This window comes from Aulonocara sp. 'chitande type north' Nkhata Bay, linkage group LG1 (assembly GCF_057382095.1).
Source record: "Aulonocara sp. 'chitande type north' Nkhata Bay isolate Kocher_YH1m ecotype deep benthic linkage group LG1, A_spYH_male_GT1.1, whole genome shotgun sequence".
In the NCBI taxonomy this organism is placed as follows: Eukaryota; Metazoa; Chordata; class Actinopteri; order Cichliformes; family Cichlidae; genus Aulonocara; species Aulonocara sp. 'chitande type north' Nkhata Bay.
In genome coordinates this window covers 20,859,384-20,880,928 of record NC_141344.1, presented here as the reverse complement: position 1 = coordinate 20,880,928, position 21,545 = coordinate 20,859,384, and the positions used below count along the sequence as shown (strand labels likewise).

General features: G+C 38.7%; 1 protein-coding gene across 2 annotated transcripts in view; it reads right to left on the bottom strand.

The window, feature by feature from the left end:
* Positions 1-21,545, bottom strand: part of sbf2 (SET binding factor 2) — a 108,183-nt gene that overhangs the window by 72,014 nt on the left and 14,624 nt on the right. For both annotated transcript variants that reach the window (XM_086287810.1, XM_086287811.1), the window contains exon 2: positions 18,527-18,612. In XM_086287810.1, coding sequence (XP_086143936.1) covers positions 18,527-18,612 — 86 coding nt within the window. The remainder of the gene's footprint in view (positions 1-18,526; positions 18,613-21,545) is intronic.

The window sequence follows — 21,545 nt, the reverse complement described above, 5'->3', positions numbered from 1 at the left end:
AGAGCAATCGTTTCAGGTCAGACTCAAGAAGTCTAATATCTGTAGAATGGATGTGGTATTACAGACTGGTTTAGAGGCCTGGCGCTAAGCATGTTCACCACTGCATCCTGGTTTGGAACCTGATGTGATGAGCGAGGGGTCGACTGAGAAACTGTGGTACACTCAAGCTTCATATGGCAGCAGCTCTTCAATCACAAGGCATGGCAGCCTTAAACCAGACCATGCTTTGTCATGCTTTGACTCTGATGGGGACCATGACTTACAAAGTTTGTGTCAGTAGGATGTGAAACTAACAACCGAGACAATAATCTTGTAAGATAAATGTTTACTGAGGTCACAGATCAGGTAGGATGGGGGGCTTCTATGCTTCTATGCTACATTCTTCAAACAGAAACAGTAACTGCTATATAGGACAGATAGATTCCAGAGACCAAGCAGAAGGTAACAAAAGGTGAAAGCACTGACTGACAGGATCAGACATAGGCTACACACTGACCTATAGCATGACACGGGAATCAATTACAGAGCAACACGTGCTAACAGTTTAGCCTTTATACAGCTAAGAGAAAGGACATCTCCTGGTCCAAAATTAGATCTCAGTCAAATGACAAAGGATCTCTGGGACACACTTGCTCTGCTGATGTCAGAGGCGAGCTGACTGCAGCCCTCCAGCTAAACCTACCACGTCGCATCATGTGCTACAGCCCAGCATGACTGACTCCCAACCCCACAATTCACCACCCCATCAGTGATATTAGATATGCAGTCTGACCTGGTAAGCATCGTCACAGCACCAATCAAAAGAAAGAGAGAGAGAAAAAAAAGAAGGAACACAGCTGCATTGCCTGAACAAGACACGGCAACATTCTTCTATTATGACAAGTGATTAAAGCTTGCTTAGGCTGGTGCGGCCAGCTTAAACAGGGGCAGCCGCCATCACTAACGATGACTAAGGAAAAAGAGTCAGAGACAACGATATCAGCTTTGTTTTCCACCAGTATGACACAATTGAAACATGACTGGAAAGCGGGGTTTAAGTATTTTCATTATGACCACAACATTTCAGAGTCCTGTACTAGGAGAAATACAAACAGACTCTGAAGGGTCATAAAACCTTGAAAGAGTTCCTGTCACCACCAATGAACTCTGTCCCGCAAATCCTCCACGAGAGAATTATTTCATACTCTGGTTAGGTTACTACATCCAAAAGTTCTCGCATGTTTTCGCTCCGCAGCAATAAAATGTGTATAGACCGAGCTGTCTCCTCTAATCTGATCGTCAACAAGAATGACCCAAAGTGGATGAGAGAAAAAGGAAAATATTTTCCTCTACAATCCTCTAATCACATAGGCGACTTTTTGTGTATGAGACAGAGGGAGAGACCTGGAAAATGCAGGAATATGGGCAGTTTTTAAAATGACAACACATACAAAACACAGAAGCTGAGTTCACACACACTAACATTTGCATTCCTAAAAATAACTGTTCTCACATCCTAAAGCGGGTGTTACTGAAAGGAAACACACAAAAAAACAACAACTTCAACTTTTAAAGAATTCCAAGACAATGCTGCCAGAAAAATCTAGCAGCAGATGTGCCCTACACCACGTGCTTCCATCATCCTTTTCCCTCTACCTTGCTCTTTCCCCATTCTTATGGAAGCATGCCAGGAAGACAACACAATGACGGAAAGTGAAGTGCAAGGTGTCAGGGGCTGGCCGGGGGGTGAGAAGGTCAGCGGCGTGCAGCCTAGCCAGGATTCCATCTTTATCAGGTCTGCAGGATGAGCAACGGACAAAACAACCAGAGATGGCCGCGAGCGAACAAACATGCTTACGTCCACCCCCCACACACCTCATCTCCTTCACTCAAGGACACCAAGATGATGACAGGAAATGAAACGGTCAACAAAAAACAAACAAACAAAAGAAAAGAAAAAAAAAACCTCCCACACCATAACTCCCAAACACTTCTCCATGGTTACAGTGACTTAATTCACTTTACTGCAGCACAGATGCCTCACAAAAGCCTCTTAGGTGACATCTGATCTCCTCAGCTCTGCTAGTTTGAAAGTCTGGTTTACTTTACCTGTTATGTAATACAGGAGACATATGGTTCATTTTAAAGATAGATTATTTTTAGACAACCATGATAGAGCACAGCATGTAAAAAAAAAAAGAAAAAAATGTCAAGTCAGGCAGTGAAGTAAGAGTCATCTAGCAAATATGGCAAACACTAATGCAGTAATGTACACAGAATTCCGTGCTTCATAAATGCCACATGTGTAATAGGAAATGTAACACTGGAAAAGGACCCCGCTACAACATGTATTTCAAGCAAAAACGTAAAGAGTTTTGTTTTTTTTTAAATTGCCACGCACAGTCCCACCACAAGCTTGCAAAGGACAGCTTTGCTTGAGGGCAAATACTTTACTTCAAAAACACTGCATAAATGAAAACCAGGCAGCTCACCACAAGCGGCTTGAAAATAGAAATGCAGAGACGGGAAAAAAACTAAACATCCCATTGGAGAATTAAACATTCCTATTTATAAATCAACCCACTGTCAGTTCATCCTGTACCCAAACCTTACTACTTCAGCTTCACCTTGAGTTAATATGGGATGTTCACTGTTTGGCATGTGGGATCCCAAAGTTTAGATTGACTCTCCGGTGCCAATTCAGTCAAAAGTAGGTTAATAGACTCTGTATCTTCCAAGAATGAATAGGTTGAATCATAGTTCAGTCAGGAATCTGCCATAAAAATGTACTCAAGAGTAGAAAAATTCCCTGTCGGAATCCAAGAAAAGTCCATGGACTTTCCCCATACTGTTTAATAGTAGTATCAAGCGGGAAAAATGATATTAAAACCACCTGAGTAGTATGAAAACAATCATAATCGAATAAATTCTCCCATTGTATTGATGGAATATGTCAAAATGGACAAAAAGAGCAGTAAAAATCAACCGTGTAAAGTCCTGGCACTTTGTATACAAAACGAAAAAGAAACAACCAGACTCGATAAGTCATGTATGAACATGTTAATCACTTGTCAGCATACTGAACTTCTTAAACAAGATTAAACTGATGTCAAAGTCTTCTAAACACTACAGGATTTCACAATTCAAACGAGGTGTCTTGCATTAAACAAAAATTACAGCTTGGGATTTCACAAAGTAAATAAATGAGAAGTGACCTATTGGTAGATGAGTACAGCACATATTATGCTGCACTCGAGAAAGCGGACTATGACTTTCAACACGTAAAACGCAAAAACTCGAGTTGGTTTCCAGAGAAATGTACGAAAGTTACAGACAGTTCTTGATATTGCCCGACTTTAACGTAACGTAATGAAAGCCGGGTGAAAAACAGACACCAGCAGACCGAAACAACCTGTCAGGTTCCTACATTTGTGACAGCCGTGGGGAAAAATACAAGCATGGGTACCCGGCTAGGGTACTCATCCTTGTATTAAAGAACGTGGCAATGAAAAGGCGAAGCTTTTAGCAGAACTGGCTGTTCCTTTCAATATTTACAGAGATATGCTTGACATATAGTAAATATTTGTGGAACAAAGGATTAGGCTTCATTATGATTCAGCGTGCATCGAGCCACAATTTGCTCCAAATAACTGTCATACTTATTACATAAGATCATCTTCTACCTAAATCATCCTCTTTAAAGACAGTGACACGCTTATAAATACGGCTTTATTGTACGTTTTGAAATCTGCTTGCGTCTCTCACAACAGATAGCAGGACTCTGATTATATTTACTCTACCAAAGAACCCCGATACCTCCCCGGGATCTGGTTCACACTCACATCTGGCATTCAAATCTAGACTGCCTGCAGATGTGCATCTGACCTTGGAGCACTTCATCCTCACAACTGAGACAGTCCAGGATCTATCCTAATTTTGCAGCACTGCCTATAAAAATCATCCTGAACACCTCCCGTGTCCACAGGTCAGATGTGCGGTGGGTTAGCTTTGTCTACCACAGCATCCTTTATGACAGGAACACCAAGGGGACTAAAATTAGAAAGTGGGAAACAAAAGCTAAAAATTAGGGGGTGGATGATTTCAAGGATTTTGCTGTCAGTGTGACTGCAAACACTATGCAAATCAAGGTAAAAATTTAGTTTGATGTCCCATTAAGGCATTAAATAAATCACCACTAATAAAAAATATTAATTGTAATCATTGTCTCTATGTGCATAATGAGCATGTGGGACACGTGAGCCTGTATATGCATATAAAAACAGATGGACTGAATAATTGTAATGGGCCTTATTTTTAAGGTTTTAAAGCACCAAATTACTACAGGCCCTTTTTTTTAACCCAGGAGTAGGTAAACATGGTTGTTACGGTTATCTGTAAAAAGTAAACACGACACATCAAAACACATTTCGGAGCACATGGAGCGATGCATGAAAGAGCAGGGTAAACAGCTTTATCCTGATGTTGTCGATCAGTACAATGGCCGTCCAGCTCAGAAAGATAATAGCTTTGTAACAGGTGCTTCCTCCACTGCCTTGTAGGGGCCCTGGCTAAATATCAGTACTCACCATAGGTTCTGCTCTCACTTCTGCTGTCCTCCAACCACAACATGTTTTGTTCCTCTCCTAACTATACACTAATGCAGTGCGTGGAGTAAATGCAAAACCTTAAAAAAAGAAATAAACTTGCTACAGAAGGTCTGGTGTTGTTCTCAAAAAACAACAAGAGATGATATCTGTGACGTACTTCAGACGTGGTGACCAACATCTCCTTTTCTACCCAAGCAACCGGCAACCTCTGTCGCTGAATCGTGAAAGCAGGGTTGTAGGGTTGCCAAAACATGCAGCGTTCATATCCTGTATGAGGTTTTATGGATAGTGATGATACTAGTCAAGTGGGCTGTGGGTTAATGGTAATATTTATCCTCCTTTATACCAGAACAAAATCAGCTGGTAACCGTTCGTTTGAATGTGGCGAATACATCCGCAAGTTTGGTTTTATAGTGAAGATGCTGTATAAACTGTGGGTGTGACCATTCAACCATGCTCCCTACAGGACATGCAGCTCTTAAACCCACAGAGACTACCAGAGTTTATCAACCACCCAGCAGAGCTATGCAAAGAGCCCTAAAGTCTTCCTAGGCTACAAGAAAAAAAAAAAAAGAATTCATTAGTGCAACATATTATTCTGTGACTGGAATTAATCGTTTCCCCTTAGTTTCAGTATTTTTTCACCTGAAATTTCAAATATGTTCAAATTCAGCACAGGGAGTTCAGATTATTATAGGAATATTTTGCTGGAAAATCATGTTTGAAAAGCACAACGCTGAGACTGATTTCAGAAGCTGGGTCTGTACACCTGCACTCCTGAGAGTGATAGAGAGATATTTCAAAGATAAATATTTAAGGCACGTAAGTAGAATTCACAAGTGAGGGGAAGTAAGGGACTCTGCAGTTATAAGCTATGTCGCCAGCCACTGGTGTAGTCATCATCAAGTAGTCATTCACATATTTACTAGCAACTTTCATTCACATGTAACCACGTAGGGGAATGTTTGGAGCAAGCATGTGGGTGGTTCAGGATAGCCGTGGTATCCCAAAACTGGAACCATTTCACAGCTATTGTTTTTGCGTAGGTCCCAGTGGCACGTGAGATTGTTATTAACCATCATCACTTTCATGTATTGTTTGCTCGGAAGGAGGCTTTCCATGTTATTCTCAAACTTGAAGTCGATTAGGAAATAACATTTCTGTTACGTGGACAAGTCAAAAAGCTCTGCCTGTATTTTATCTAGAAGTATGTGAGCTCTCCTGTGTACCGTGGCTCGATTTCATCCTGTGTATTCCCATTTCCTGGTTAGCTCATATCATGGAAAGTCCTGCCTGCTTGACAACTCCAGCTTTGTTTCCTGATGTGTTTAGCTTCACTGGCACATAAAGCATTGATTACTCATCTGTGGATCTTCCTGATGTACACATGGTCCCATTTTCCCGCTAGCTGGAAGGGCTTCCGGCTATTTGGAATGCACTGTTTAGTTTCTCTCTCATAGCTTTACAAACATCAGAAGACTGACGTGCAGCGCGACATGTCACACATGAGCCAATCCATAAGGTGATATAATTAGGTTTCATTCTTTCATAAGTCAGTTATTTGGCAATTAGCCTAAATCGGACTAACAAGGCCTGCTGATTATGAACAATGCAGTAAAGCTTTGTCATGTTTTGCTTATCCAACCAACAGAGAGGTTAGATAAATGACCCCTCATAGCTGAAAGGGTGAGTCTTCTCTCAAGTGAACTGAACTTGACCTAAGCCCAGATGCTAGGAGGTTTAACAAAACAGCTTTGGTGTTCTGGTTAGATATGAGACAAAAAGCTTCAGTTATGTTTGGCTAAAATCTTAAACTTTAAGACACTTGATGGATTAAAAGAGATTTTTAAGGCATTAAAGCAGAGTACGCTTCTTTCATTTGTGCTTATTATATTGCCTAACCTGTAGAGCTGGACGTACATATATGACATAGATGTCACTGGGTGCTATTTAATAGATCATTTTTATTTTATATACTATATTCCCATAGTTAGAATATTGAATATTCTTGAACAATGCTAAACAAGTAATCATGTTTTTGTGTTTTTAATCGACTATATTTTATCAGTACAAAACATTCTAGGGCTCTCGTTCTAATCGCTGTGTGTGCACTCACGTTACCCTTCCTGTGAAGCGTCTTTACTTTTATCTTGGCTCCTAGATGGGTGGAGACGATATGCAACATAACACTGGACAATCAGGGCCTTTATCGCCTCTCTGAGGAAGAAAAAAATGGCATGCAACTCTTCTCAATAACAGTTTCTATCGAAACACTTTGTGGCAGATCTCTGAACCTCAATACGCTGCACTACAACTGCAGCTTAGTGCAGGTAAACGAGTCACTTACTTCCCATAAGGGTCGAAACTGCTGCTTCTTAGAGGGAGTAAAGTTCACCCAGCATACCACTGTTATCATGCTGTACTCCTTTTGTTAAATTCTTTTTCTTCATGCACAAAAATTGGGTTTGTTGTCTTACAAATAAATATTCAGTCTCTTTATCATATCATATTATATCAAGGTCAGATTTTTCTTAGCCATATTGCCAAGCTCTATGAGGTGAGTAGAACTAGCAATACGGTTAATATTGCTCTTATATATTTCAGCCACACATAACAGTCAAAAGAAAACAACGAGTACGGGAGGAGTTTGCTTCAAAAATAAATTCCAGATTTAATCTACGAAGGTGGTTGCTATTGTATAGTCATTGTAAAGATCATCTATATGATTCTGCCAGTTGAAAAACACTTCCATTGAGGGTTTTTTTTTTTCCATTTTCATTGCTTAAGTCCTTTGCAGGACAAGAGCAAGATGACGAGAAAACAAATATTTACAGTGAACATTTTAACCTTAAACATAAGACTTAAAGACTCTGTTTGTTTGTGTGTTGGGTGATGTTGTAGCAGTACTTTCACCAGGAGGGTGTTTAAAAGAAGCCTAAAACTTTTTAAAGTCCCAAATTGAAGTGGAGAAAAGTCTACCAGCAACTAAAACGAAACGGTGGCAGATATCTTAACAACTCTACTGGATCAGCAGAGAAAATATTTTTTTTCAGGTTTTTTGTCTTTTTGTTATAACAACAAATAACTTAAACACAGTTTAAGTTACGACTTTCTGTTTTTTTGTGCAGTGGACTAAATTTGAGTTTCACTATGATTTCAAGGAACATTTTTACTTAAGGGGGGGCGCAGCCCAGGTCTTGCTGCAGTCAGGTCCAAGACTTCGTCTTCCTGAGAATATCTCTAATTAAAACCATATTTTAAATTTCAGTTAGAATTTCACCATTTGTACTCTGGCCCAGTGGACATAAACTATCCACACATGACACTTGCAGTTCACATTTTTCTAATAACTTGAGCATCTTTTCTGGAAGTGAAGCCTTGTTTCTCATTACAGCAGGGATTTGGAGGAAAAGCAAGAGTTCAACAAGTTAAAGTTCTAGACAAGAGACATGACACATGTGAGTCTGGTCAAGTCAGGTCACATTCCTTTAAAGGAAGATGGGCCCTGAAGTTTAATGTTTGAACAACAACAAGCAGAGAAACAAAAAAAAAAAAATCCCAAAAATCTCTGTTGTAAGATCATTTGCTGTTACAATACATGTACTTCTCTGCATTTGATGCAGGTACTCTGTGTGTTTGCATTTACTGTATATGCCACAGGAAAAAATGCAGCCTTTTCAACAACAGAACACAGAGTACAGTAACCTTTCTCCAACTTATCCTAGTGTCTCTCTGTTATCAGCCAGCCTTGGATTAGCCTACTGTAGGAGCACATGTGATTTAGTGTTGTTTGGATGCAGGACAGAAATTGCAATGCCTCCAAGAGCACCATATGCACTACAATCCCTACAACTTGTAAACTGAAACAAGGAATTTCCAAAAACACAAGAAAAAAAAGTTCATAAAATAGCAGTTATACTTCTTAGAACTCAGTATCGGAAGTTAGACCTTGTCTCAGTATCGAAGCATAGCCAATGCAAAACCACAGCTTGGATAGACAAACTGATTTCTAAAATGCTTAGAAATCACAGGTGTAGCTAGAGAGAAAAAAAGGGAAAGTCAATTGGAGTTTTTAAGGTAGGCTGTCACCGATTTAGTTTTGTTGCTAGTAAACCTGTCTTGATTTCAATCTTAGACTTTCAGAAGTATAACACCCTTCAACAAAAATAATTGAGGTATGAAGTTAATATAACACTATGTCTTGTGTTTAACACAGCAGATGATCAGAACTGACTAACTGATAATGTTTGCTCCTCAGCCCCCACATCATTAGCTGCTACAGCACATGCTACCTTACTTAACGGATGCCTTATGTGCTAATTACAAATAGCTAAACAGCTAATGTTAAAGTATGTACTGGACAGGGAAGTTTATGATAACTGGGCTTGACTTCATAAAATTCCTCATAAAGACTGGGGTGTTGGTCTGTAAGATGCTTTGCCAAGTTTGCTGTGCTACTGTTTATGTGTTCAGCTGCTAGTGAGGAGAGAGGCTGAGTGTTAGCTACAGGCTTTTGAATTCAATACTGTTACAAATGAGTAAAGGAGTATCTAATCCGATCCGTGACTTTTTAGTATCAATTAGTAACAAAGTATCTTTTTTTTGACAACCATCCGTGGTACATATACTGCTTAAAATGCCTATGGAATTAAGTATTTTCAGAGGTATGGTATTAGTATCACTAACCTGCAAAAAATTACTAAGTAACAAAGTAATGTGTCGTTGGGACAAATGTTAACCAAACCACAGGCTTGTAAAGGGGAAAAAAGGTTAAAAGGTTAAAACTGTATTTGCTGCAATAACTCCACATGCCAACATTTGACAAAGTCATTTATATCATAGTTACTTGATTTATTCATTCCTACTTTTTAGCCTAGATGTGCTGCATATGCTGCATATCCTGTCGACAGAATTTTCAAGGACTGTTCTGAAGAATGAATTTAGGTTTACCACTGACCACTATATTGGGTCAGTGGGATAAGAAAGTTCAACTTTGGGCAAACAGCAGAGACGTAGAGCTGTGGATAGATGAGGAAGACTAACACTTCACCTCAGCGTGACAGACCGACCCTCGTGTCAATCAAGAAAACATCCAATTTTAGTTTTAAGGACCACGAAAATGCATACCAGAGATGACTCAGGCTAGTGTGAGACCATAATGTCGTCTGAATATTTATTGTAATGCTACATCTTCAGGCACTTTCATGCTGGCTTGACTGATTGGGACACTGTAGGCGCCATTTGTGTACGTGTCTTTCATTTACCAATTTAAGGAAATTATTGCTGTGGAAAGTATTAGTACGATGCAATTAAAGCCAAGATTAAATTAATTGTGGAAAATGGGAAGAGAAAAAAAAAAAGCCCCCTGAGGTCACGATAATTATTTCAATCAGTCAGAAACCTAAAAACAATAAAAATGCACACTGAAGCACATACCAGGGCTGGGACACGCAAATATTTTTATTATTTAATAAATTATTTTAAGGAATAAGCAATTGTTACATCTGCCGACAATCATTTCTCATTAACTGACTAATTATTTCAGCACTGAATTATATAGCACTAAAACTTCACTTTGGCCTTTTGCATAAAATGCAGAGCCCCAACCGGAGCGCACTGTGGTGAGCCCTGTGCCTAGCACATGATCAAAGGACACTGATTTGAGGCTACATCTACTGAGGAGATGCTTTGTTTTCCTACTGGGAATTACAGAGGAGACAGCAGGAATGAGTCTGTTGACAGAACATTGTCCGCAGGCTACATGTAATAGACTCACCCTCATGTTCAACACTGAACTTTGTGGTGCTTAGGAATGTGTTTGACCTCTCAGGCATAGTTGTTAAGATACTTCACCTCACCCAACACGCATAAACACATGGAAAGCCAAGTCGAGCATAAACACAAAGACCTATCCGTTTCTATTGCACAGTGTGTTGTGTATGTAACTCTCAGGGGATGATAATGTCACTTGAGTTAAAGTATTATATAAGAGATTTTTTTATGGGCCTCTAAATAATTTTATTTAACCAAACTAATACTAGGTGGTCAAGTCAGAGATCAGCCAAAAATGAGAGGATTTTTTTTTTTTTTTTTTTTTAAAAAGAAGAAGAAGAAAAAAGACAAAGTGTGTAAATAAAGTGACGGGTCACCACTCATTGCAAGAACAGGTTTAGTGACCCCTGTGAAACTCTGTTGAAGGGATTCTTCTGAAAGATATTGGTGTTTTGATGCTGCAGTACTCCAAAATCCAAAATTAGGTGCTAATCTGGTCACTTTGGAGGCCATGGCATGTGCTAGAACAGCGGTCCCCAACCCCCGGGCCTCAGACCGGTACCGGTCCGTGAGTCGTTTGGTACCGGGCCGCGAGAGTTGGGGCTCAGGTGTGAAATGTATGGTTTTCAGGGTTTTTATCGTTTTTCAGCGTTATTTTTGTTATCGTTTTTATAGTTAACTCGGTTTTCCTGGGTCTTTTCACGTGTGTTATGAATAAATCTTCTTTTTTTCGGTACCGGTACTAGTTTTATTTTGTTGTATTTATCCGCGACACCTTAAAGGCCGGTCCGTGAAAATATTGTCGGGCATAAACTGGTCCGTGGCATACACTGTGGATGGTGGGACTACCCTTCCTTAAGAGACCAGTCGCATCAGCCTAAAAAATGCGTAATTGAAATGAGGTAATCACTCAGTCCGTTTTTTTAATGGCAGCAACCCCTCCTACTTGACTGGTCTTGATTTTGTATTCTATTTGATTGGATTTTGTCGTGTACACAAAACATAATGATTAGTACATGCAGGATTGTGCAAAGGTCTTGAGCCACCCCTGATTTCTTTATATACTGCTAGGAAAATGCAAGTGATCTATTCAAACATCCGAGAGCAAAAATGGAAATAAAAACAAACAAAACTGAAAGTCAATATTTGCCGTGACTTCTTTTAATCTATGACACAGCTTGAATTCTTTTAAGCAAGCTTTTTTTGGCATTTTTCAAAGTAGTCTTCAGGAATAGTTCTCTGGGTGTCTTGAAGGACATCTAAAACTCTTCTTTGGATGTTAGCTGCCGTGTGTTTGGGATAATTACTATGCTAAAAAAATAAAGCAGTTGCTAATCAGACCCTTTCCTCATGGTATCACATGGTGGATCCAAATCTTACATTACTTTACTGCAGTTCTACCTACGCTGCAACTCTGCAAGTCCATCAGTTGTGACAAGATTAGGGCTCAAATTGTGATCATAAATATTTTGTACTTGTAAATCAGACTGCGTAGCTGTGAACTGAGTTTTATAACCTTGTAAATCAAAATATCTCAAAATGTTATGTTTGTGCGTCCACAGATGAGAGTTTCTATCTGTGTAAAAAAGATTTGTGTTCGTGAAAAATATTTACACAAGTTACAATTTTTTTGTTAGGTCTGTTTACAGATACAAAGGAAAAAACTATGTGTAAAACTTTGTGCTCAGGATCCCTCACTTGTGTGCGAGTTTCAACTTGCAAGTACAAATTTTGACCAGATTTTTTTTCCTTTCAGCTGATTGGTCAATGTCCACATGTGCTGCTCTCACCGCTAACTAGAGCAAAGCTCCCCAGCAGCACTGGCTGAAATGCAGTTGCAAACCATGACAGAGCCTCCACCATGTTTTATAGATAGCTGCAGACACTCACTGTGTTATCTTTGGCATTTTTATAGATTAAATAAAATACATGGGAAATAAACGATGTGTTGTTACACTTTATTACTAGCAGGGATAGAACTGGTTCTTTGCTAAGCTGCCTGTTATGTGTAGACTGGTTTATGCACTGAGTTAGGTGCCTTTTTTATGCTTGACTGACCTTCATAAGCCTGGAAACCTGTTGCTCAAGAAAACTTTGAAACAAATTACCAGAACGTCTGTGTCGTTAGAAGCAAAATAATAACATGTCCTCTCTCTTTTTATGTCTGTCACCTTACATCAAGATCTTTTTAATCACTAGAATCTTGAATTTTTTTCTTGCCATGAACGTCATCTTACTTAGCAACAGATTTATTTATTTTTTGCAGCCAGTAATGACATAATAATTTTTTTAAACATGTGCATAATTAATAACTCATGACTGATATTTCAATTACAGTGAGCAGCCTGTATTCGTAAATGTTCAAAAGAGAAATAAAGGTTGTCTGAGTGGGATCATTATAATCGGTTTTAACAGACTTGATTTCTTTTATGTACCATTTGTACAACAAACAACAACAACAACAACAACAGAGAGAAACCTTTTCATCATAAACTGGCGCAGGTAGAAGACATGAAGGTTTTTAAGGTGAAATATGCAGGCATAAATTACAACTTTAACCAGCATTTTGCACTTTAACCAGCAAAAGCAAGCTTGGACAAGCTTTTGTGTGTCTTGTTCACAAATAGATAGATCAGATCAAACAGCTTTAAGTCCATGTGGTTGTCTTACAGTGTAGACTTTACAAGTACTATTAATAGAGCCCATAAAACAGGAAAGGAAAGAGTGTGTCGGAAGCAGAAGACTTTTTGAGAGGGAACAACAGAGGAAGAATAAAAAAAACTTAATTTGATACCAATATGGTGTCAACAACTGTGAGCAGCTTATGGCCCTTAACATGCACTGAGATTTAAAGGGTGCTTGCAATTAGACAAGCAAACTCAGTAGTTCAAAAATAATACCAGACGGTCTTAATTTTCGCCAAAGTAATACTCTGACAGTACTGCTGCCCACCAGGACTAGTGCTGGGTAATGCTTTAACATCTTGAATATGACCGGTAACTACTTTAGTTTATGAACGAATAAATATTTAGTTAAACTAAGTATTTCTGGCACTGACCAGCAAGGGCTGCAACTATTAAACATAAAGTTAATTGGTAACACATTTCCCTACCTATTACTGTAGGACCAGGCTTTTTTTTTTTTTTTTTTTTTTAATTTTTTAAATTGGCAATGAATAGGTCTTTTCCCTATTTGGCTTAAATAAGCCATCGTCTGTAAAAGCATGTCTAAAGCCACAAGAAGACCAATTGGATAACTGAATATGTTGATGGGCTAGCTGCGTGCAAGTAAATTACTCTAGAAATATGAAAATAAGCAGCCTTAGACTTATTACAGCTCACCACATTCATTTTGAACAGAATAAGCAAAAAATCAATAATCACATGGCGAGCCACGTTTAGCCTTCTGCATCATCATTGGATTCAGGTTAACCTTTGCATCGCTGTGTCAGTCATATTTACAAAATTCTGCTTAGCTAGCTTCTGTCACCTGACGACTCAGTGAGGACCTTCACAGAAAAAGTTAACGAAAACCAAACATAAATTTGTTTCTACCAACAGTAATGGGGGGGAAAAATTTTTTTTTTTTTTTTAAATCAACCTATAAGGAAAAATTGTTACTTCTGTTTATTTGCTAATGACCCAGATAGCAATTATCATTGCTGAAATTTGGTAAAATACATAATTAAAACATTTTTTTTTGATTGCGAAAACTCCTAGGGGGTCCTAAAGTTGCACTACCTTCAAAGTTAGCTAATTTACAGTATAGCATGAGGCTGTGCCCCAATTCTGAAAAGCGAGGTGATGGAAATGTACTAGGTGCACTGACCTCCATCTACAGACCTGGCTCATCCATACCAGATGAGTTCTTGGGCTGGTTCCTATCATCATCACTTGCCTGCAAAGATTAGAAACACATTTTTCCGAGCGCAAGTTGTAAACGCTTTTTCTTGGTGCATTCCTCATCTGTGGTTATTTAGTCTGCTGGGGGCCTGTTGTGACCGCAAAATGCTTTTCGTGCTCAGCTTCATCCACTGATGTGCTCCTTAGTGTTTGTAAAAAGCAATTTTCTTTTTCATGGAGTGGAGAAAATCTGCAAATAATAATGGTTTACATACCAGCTCAAAACAGGGCCAAAATGCAAATTGCTGAGTGGGTCTGTTAAACACTATGGTGTATCTTCATTAAAGCTTCAAAGTTGGAATTTCAGTCATTTGGCCCCTGACCAAAGTTTGTCACACACAACATAGTAGGAAAGTTAATTTCTGGAACAACCCCCTCTTTCCTGTCCTTGCTTACCCCTCTGGGTGCTTTTTTTGTTTGTTTCTAATCAAGAAGATTTGAAAGACTTGAACATATGAATCCTATTCAACATGTTATTCAACAGTCCAAACTAAACTTGCAAATACTGTCATATCTTCGAAGTACAAAATGTGATTTTTGCAAAAAAAAATAAAAAAATATGTCACTGAAAAAAAACTTTTTTCAGTGCCTTTAGTGAGAAACATCGTCCCTATGCTTTCTTTGCAAACTGGGGATTGCAGTATGTCTTAATTTGAGTCCAGGCTGACACATAATGAAGAAGCATTGGTGGGGATCACTCCGGAAAGATAAAAATTCACACACCCACACAAGCCCAAAAAGAATGCTATGCAGGTCCTCAATGACATCTGGAACCACTAAACTAATAGATTCAGCTAAACGTGTTTCAGTGTTGCTATATTTAAACTAGAGGAATCTTTGACAGGATACTTGAGGGATGATGCAGAGAAAACAGAGCCACCTTGGTTTCTTTTTCTCAGACACACTTAGAGTCAACTAGGGTTTGAACTCAAGAAAAAAAAACAACTCGCCAGTCTAGAGACATTCTCTTCATTTCATTTCTTGAACTACGCCAGTCACCGATGCGGTTTGTCGGCTTTGAGGAGCATTGTGCTTTGCTGCATGACACACGGTTGCTCGTATCTAAATAATGACTCCCAATGAGACATTCCTGTCGGCCACCAGCAGACTCAGTTAGTTACACAGGAAGACGCCGGCATGCCATTCAAACCGCCCACTCACAATATGTCCATTTGTGGCGGAATAACAGCCTCACTTGTCCTCATCTGCCTTATAAATACCGCTGCGTAAACAAAAGTCGGAATAATAGCGTCTCTTTGACCGTGACAGAGATCCTAAAGATTTCAGCTGCAGCCATAATACCTTACAGCCATCGTTTAATCAATGATTTAAAGATAAACAAACCTTTTTTCGTAAATCATCTAAAAGACGGAGACAGAACTGTAATGTTAAACTTTTAAATCTTCAAATATTATATGAAAAGAATAAATTATGAACTCCACTCCACAAACTACTCTATCATAGTGAAAAACTTACCTCATCTAAACATGACTTTTTGTGGAATGCCAAATGTTTGCATAAACTAAGTTTATCTTGGCGTAGATATCTGACCCACATTATGCAACTTGTATGCGGTGAAGTTACAGAAGGGTCACAATTTAAAGGAAAAAACAAAACAAAAAACAACAGAGTGTCTTAGCAAGGTGTCGAGTGACCAACCCTGACAGCAGTTTTAATGGATCTTGGCACAGAGTATCTCCCTGAAACACTTCTGGATGGCCGAATACCATTCTTCCACGAAATATTCACTTTATTTGTTGTTTTGATGATGGCGATGGGGTGGAGAAAGCTGCCTAACAGATGTGGTCTAAAATCTTCCATAACTGTTCAAGAGGGCTGAGATCTGGTGGCAGCAAAAGGCCGTAGCATGAGTCACAAGATAGGAAAAATACATGCAGATCCACGCCAAAAAGCGAGGCAGGTGACGGGCTGAAATATGTATGAAACACACTGACAAGAGCAGAGCAGTTTTATATATTTATTGCATTTGGTAAGGTGTAACGTTTGGCGTCCACCTGCTCTCAATCAGAGGACAATCAGGAAAAAGTTGGTCTGATGAAGAGCATGTGTGCTCCAAACTTTACACCCTACCAAAATGCAATAAAAAGATAAAACCTGAGTTTTGCATGTGATCACAGAATGAGTCAAATATTGTAAAACCATGCAGCGACCTCTCTGGCCCCACTGATGTGTTCATCCTGGCAATGATCACTTTCATGACAAGATAACATAAAGTATTGATTTACAGTGATCTTTCCCTTATAAGGCAAGGGTCTCGAACCTGTGGCTCAGTGTGACTTTGACTCCAAAAAAAAAAAAATCGCTTGACCTGCAGCTGAACTTCAGTCAAAATTAAGCTGAAACTGGTCAATTTTTGAAAGTTTCACTATTATTTAAAGTTTTGAAGCTATATATTTTATTGATTATCAAAGGAGGCTACTTTTCATTTGACTGATGCCCAGAAACAAAGAAGTCTCAAAGTGGGTGGCATAGCTTTATTCTCAAAGTACCCCAAACAGGCTGGTAGTTAGGATTAACAGTTTTAGTATTTTCAGTACTATACTTTCTATAAAACCTACTTCTTTATTATTATTGTTATTATTTTAAAACACATGGATCAACAATATTATACATGAGCTAAAACTTAATATTGTTTTGCAGAAAAAGAAGAAATCTGGCAAAGCTGTGCAACCGTTTGGTTGTTACATTCAAGTCAAGCATTGAGGAGAGCAGGCGCTGCCTCGGTGAAGTGAGAAAAAAAATGAAACAATGTACAGATGAGCAGGACAGCATCATGTGCAAGTACTGCGTTTGGATGCAAAGTCCTTTTGCTGTTTTCCCTCCCTGCTGGTTGCCTGAACCATTTAGCTTAGTCATTAAAAGCTTATCTGCAGTAGCTAATATAAATGAACAAAACAGATATAACGCAGGCGCTCATGTCCTGTGCAGTAAGATACTGTTAACTGCTAATGTTACCCCAGAGATTGACAGTTTTCCCAGTGCTGAGAAGCAAATATTTGTTCATCCATTTTATTGTCCATATAAGGAAAACAGACCCCCAGTCACAGACCCCTTAGTCACCCTGCAGAAGAAAAAAGGAGGGGAACATGCTAGTATCTATTCCCTTAACATGACTTAACAGGAAGCTGGAGAGAGAATCAGAAATGGAGACCAGATAGCAGGGTGGGCAAAATGTGAAAAGGAGACGAAAGGGGTTACCCAATTAGTGACTGTGAAAAGGATTTAAACAAACTGGAGTAAACAATTTAGCTGAAACAGGAAATGCCAATATCTGATACACAAGCTCCAAAAGGGCAAGAGAAAATTCCCTGGGGTGTCATCTGTCATCTGACGCTGAAAATACTTCAGATTTCTTTTTTTCCCTGTGACAAATGTTTCTTATGATGCAGCGCTTTCCACAAAACACATTTCCTAACATTGAACCAGGAAGCATGTAGTGTTATTCAACAAGGTCCACCGTTAAACACGAAGTGGGGTCAGCACTGCACGGCACAATCGTCAGTCACAATGACGATGGAAATATTTAGATACCAGTCAATCAGAATTAACTCTATCAAACAAAACAAAGCAAAACAAGTGTACACTAAAGGTGAAATATCACAGTTCTCTTAATGAGACGTGCTGTGGAGGTAGTGGTAAAAGAGGCCAAAGGAAGGGTCAAATTTCTAGATTTTTCCCCCTCGTTACTCATAAAAGCTCAGTTTATCTAAAATACTGCGGTGAAAATGCCTTTTTGTTGCGAGAGGTCGGAGGAGAATCGCCAGACTGCTTTTATGCTGACAGCATGGCAACAGTAACTCAAACACTTGCTACAACCAAAGTATGCAGAAGAGAATCTCTGAATGTACAACACATCAAACCACAATGAACCAGACGGCTTGTAGTAGTGGAAGAACAGGGAACTGAGGCTACGATTTCAAAGGGCTCAACAGAAAAGGACAATTAAAAAAAAAAAAGGGGGAAAATCTTGTCTGGTTTGGTGAGTCGATATTTCTGCTGTGACATTAAGACGGTAGGGTTAGCATTTGGTGTAAACAACATGAAAACATGAATCCATCCTGCCTTGTATCAATGATGATAGAATTTCTGAGCCATGTTTTCACCCCCTTGTTGCATCTATGCTACAAAGAATTAAGGCTAAATAGCAGGTGAGTGTAAATTGGCACTAAATAATCACAACTTTTAGAAACCTTGAGCCCATTTTGAGTCGTTGTGAGTGCAGAAGTGTCATGTATCATGACTTGCCATTTCCACCCCCTGAGGAAAAGCTGTTCCCTCCCAGTCCTTTTTGGGAAATCGCTGAATTATCTTTCCACATCCCTCTCCTGAACCTGCAGGTAAAAGCAAAGACAAAGACTGGTCAGTCATTACAGAACACTTTTAGCGCATTAACATAGATTAAACAGGCGCCTCTGTCAGTGCGCCCCAGGGCAGCTGTGGCTACAATGTAGCTTGCCATCACCAGTGTGTGAATGGGTGAATGACTGAATGTAGTGTAAAGCACTTTGGGGTCCTTAGAGACTAGAAAAGCGCTATACAAATGCAGGCCATTTACCATTTACCATGAATGAACAGAAAAAAGTCATTAATGTATACGTATTTATGTATATAAGTCAACCAATTCAGCAACATGTTGATATGTAATATAACAATACCTCAATTTAAAGATTTCTCTTTATCAACAAATAACAAATGAAAGTCAGCATGAAAGGATGTAACGTGTAAAAAGGCCATTACTTGGTTTCTCCTTTATCTGGAAAAAAACCCCAAATCATCTGATGATTTCTAAGAAAAGTCACAACAGCCAGGAAGTGAGAAAGTGCTGAGCATTAATGACAAGAATTATTTTTACCTGTAAAAGGGAACTGAAAAAAAAAATCGTACTGAAAAAAAAATAGAAAATACATTTGTTAAAAGAAATTTAACATATTATGCGTGAAAGTCAAATAGGTTGAAAGGATGAGGATAAATGTATCAGAGAACTGGGGAGCAATTCATGCCAAACAAAACAGAGTTTGATCAAATCAACCCCTTCAGGAGCTGGAACTGTTGTCTGTTTTTCAGTATTTCCTCTTTTTTTTTTTTTTTTTTTTTTTTTGAGACAAGTCAGCAAATGTGGCTAAAATCACAACAGTACCAGTAAATTCTTTAAGTTTATTTCTGGATAACAGTTAATAATAATTAAAAACAAACAAAAAAAAAAAAAAAACTACCTTATTAAATAAACATATTTAACCCCATGGAGAAAAATCTCCTCGGTTCCTTCAATTTATCTGCTTTAACTGAAGATACGCTTCAAATAAATTGAGTCGGTGTGAGACGGTGTGCTAAAAGAATCGAATCATGGTTGATGAATACCACCTATCTTTTTGTGAATGATCTTCCAGCATCGCTGCAGTATTATCACCAAAACCAATTCAATAACTCTGAAATGCATTCTTGCAAAGTTGGTGAAAAACTCGTTGTGGATAGAATAATGAAAAAAGTCCTGATGAGACTGAGTAAGGCAAGATGTTTAAGGAGGAATGCGTGTGTGAGAGAGACATGAAAATTACAACATTAACACAAAGCAGGCCTGTTTCAGTGATAGCGTATGGACAAGCAAATACTAAGACAACACTGAGCTTATGGTGTGTGTGAGAATACTTTAAGTTATTTATCAGTAAACTTCTACACGCTTTTATAGAGACTAAAAGCATTACAAACGAACTTTGTAAGCTTTTTAATTTCATCTTTTAACATCTTATTTTTGCCGTTTTGAGTTAATAAATGCTGGGTTAGCTCACTCGAATTCCCAGTTACGATCAGTAAATTACCACCCTAGGTGGTAATTTTGTCACTGAAGATGTCCAGTGAGGACAGTCTCCACTTAAATTCATATTATAAAAACCCACTGCTCCAAGCTAAAGTCCATAATTAATCTTAAATGCATATTACTGTGAAGTGAATACATGAAATTACTGAATGATCTGAAACATGTTGCCTCTGAAATAAACCCTGCCATTCACTTTTGTTATTTCCCTAAAGAAATTGTTGATGTTGGCAGGAAAGCATATATACATATGCAGTACAATGTAATGTACAATTCGATGTCATCCACACTTAGAGTACATAGTGGTGACAGAGAGCTGGATACCGATCTATAGCAGTTGTAGTGAACTTCCCATTAGTGAGGTTGACCATCTAGAGCTTTACCGCTGAAATAACTCCCTCACCGATTTCCCCCAGGACCCCATATGGCCGGGTCTTGCAAAACCCCAAAACCAAAATTAGATGCAATAATTCACTTATGCAAAAACAATATGTATTTAGGACTTGATATATGACTGCAGCATTCTTGTTTAGCAATGTTGAAGGCTAATTAAAAAAAAAGCAGCTTTTATCTAATTAGGGAAAAATTCCCCCCACTTAACATGCCAAAAACTGTTTCACAACATGCACTTTGTCACAATGTATTGCCTGACCCCATGACTTCATCTTCACGTTATTTTAAACTCTTAGTCACTCTCTGACAGTTAGGACACCCTTTCTATTCATCGGCCAAGAGAAAATTGCCTTTTATCAGGAGAGTACGAAAGAAACAGACAGAAATTGAATACATGTGTCTCGTTTCTTGGAATCCTTTTAACTAAACTGTATAAATAGCCCTACAGAGGTTTTTTTGTTTATGCAATCAATAAAAAAATGTTGTTTTTGCTGTCACATATGGCGCTGAACATTTTTTGTAGAATCTCGATAATTAAAACACTTTGAAAATATTTTTGAATTTACTACATGGAAAAATTTAAAAACAAAAAAAATTCCACATGCCACAATCATAAGCATGATGTAAGTATTGGCTAGCACTAAAATCATATAAAACAGTTACAATGGTTAGGGAAATCAAAACCAAACCATGTGCCTTTTAAACATAATTTATAACCTGCAACTTTAATTTCAGACAGTAAAAAAGAAAAAAAAAAAAACCCTCAAGAAGCCACACAAGGACATTTCTGGATGGATTTGAGGATATTCCATCTTCGGATGTGTGAGGACACTGCACAGCATCGTATGGTAAATACAATCTGTCAGTGCTGTTAGGAAGAGCGCCAAACCATAAGCAGCACCTGTCAAGCTCAGCATAGGAATAAACAGGGAGGTTCTTCGAAAGTCTGCGTTTGTATGTGTACCTGTGCTGCAGCTAGGCTAGCAGCTCACGACAGCCTATCAAATATGGGTGTAACACTATGCATACTCCTCGTGAAATGCACTCACGCCCTTTCAG